Here is an 877-nt window from a genome sequence, read left to right as displayed (position 1 = left end):
GAAGGGAAAAAATGAGAATTATACTAAGGAGATGAGGAGGTGGTGCAAGAGGATGAGGAAAGAGAACGATAATGAAGAGGAAAATATGAAGAAAGAAGAAAATGAAGAAAAATAAAGGAAAGCTGAGGAGGAAAAACAACAACAAAACAAGAAGAACAAGAGCAAGAAATTAGAAGGAGGAGAGGAAGAAGAGAAGAAGGAGGAGGAGAAGGAGAAAAGTAAGAGAAAAGGAGCACGGAAAAAAGGGAAACATAGGAACTAAGGTGAAGGAATCAGCTGAAGAGTAGCTGGATTATCAAGAAAAATTAAATGGTAATAATAAAAAAAGGAATAATATTAATAATAATAATAATAATAATGATAATAATAATGATAAAAGTAATATAAATAATAATAACAATAATAAATAAATAAATAAATAAATAAAAAATGATAATCTGGAGAAGAGCTGAATGCTCAAAAAAATCCATTGAGGAATAAATGAATAGAAACAGAAACGTTAGATGGAGAATGAAACAGCGAAGAGGAAAGATGAATAGGAAGGAGAGAGAGAGAGACAGGTGTCAATGAGAGGGGCGGGGCTTAGAGTGGGCGGGGCAAGAGGGAGTATATAATTCCCTCCAGTATTTCCCTGCTCGTTGTAACCAAATCCTTGTGATCGTGTGTGTGTGTGTGTGTTTCCTGCCCTGCTCCGAGATGTGGTGAGTAGTTAAGTATTTATAGCATAGACTCTCCAAAGGTGAATAAAATTTTAAAAAGGGTAAATAAACACGATTATTTATAGCTGTGCATAGACTCTCCAGAGGTGAATTGAATTTTAAATGGGGGTAAATAAACACATTTAAAAATCTGTCAGCTACTTCATGAAAACAATTAA

At 34.1% G+C, this 877-nt stretch overlaps 1 protein-coding gene across 1 annotated transcript in view; it reads left to right on the top strand.

The window, feature by feature from the left end:
* The first annotated feature begins 696 nt into the window (after positions 1 to 696).
* LOC125027765 overlaps positions 697 to 877 on the top strand; it is a 6,060-nt gene continuing 5,879 nt past the window's right edge. The window contains exon 1 of the mRNA XM_047616902.1: positions 697 to 701. Coding sequence (XP_047472858.1) covers positions 697 to 701 — 5 coding nt within the window. The remainder of the gene's footprint in view (positions 702 to 877) is intronic.

Source organism: Penaeus chinensis, chromosome 8, assembly GCF_019202785.1.
Source record: "Penaeus chinensis breed Huanghai No. 1 chromosome 8, ASM1920278v2, whole genome shotgun sequence".
NCBI classification, from domain to species: Eukaryota; Metazoa; Arthropoda; class Malacostraca; order Decapoda; family Penaeidae; genus Penaeus; species Penaeus chinensis.
The sequence above is the reverse complement of the archived record's forward strand: the minus strand, read 5'-3'. Positions and strand labels throughout refer to the sequence as shown.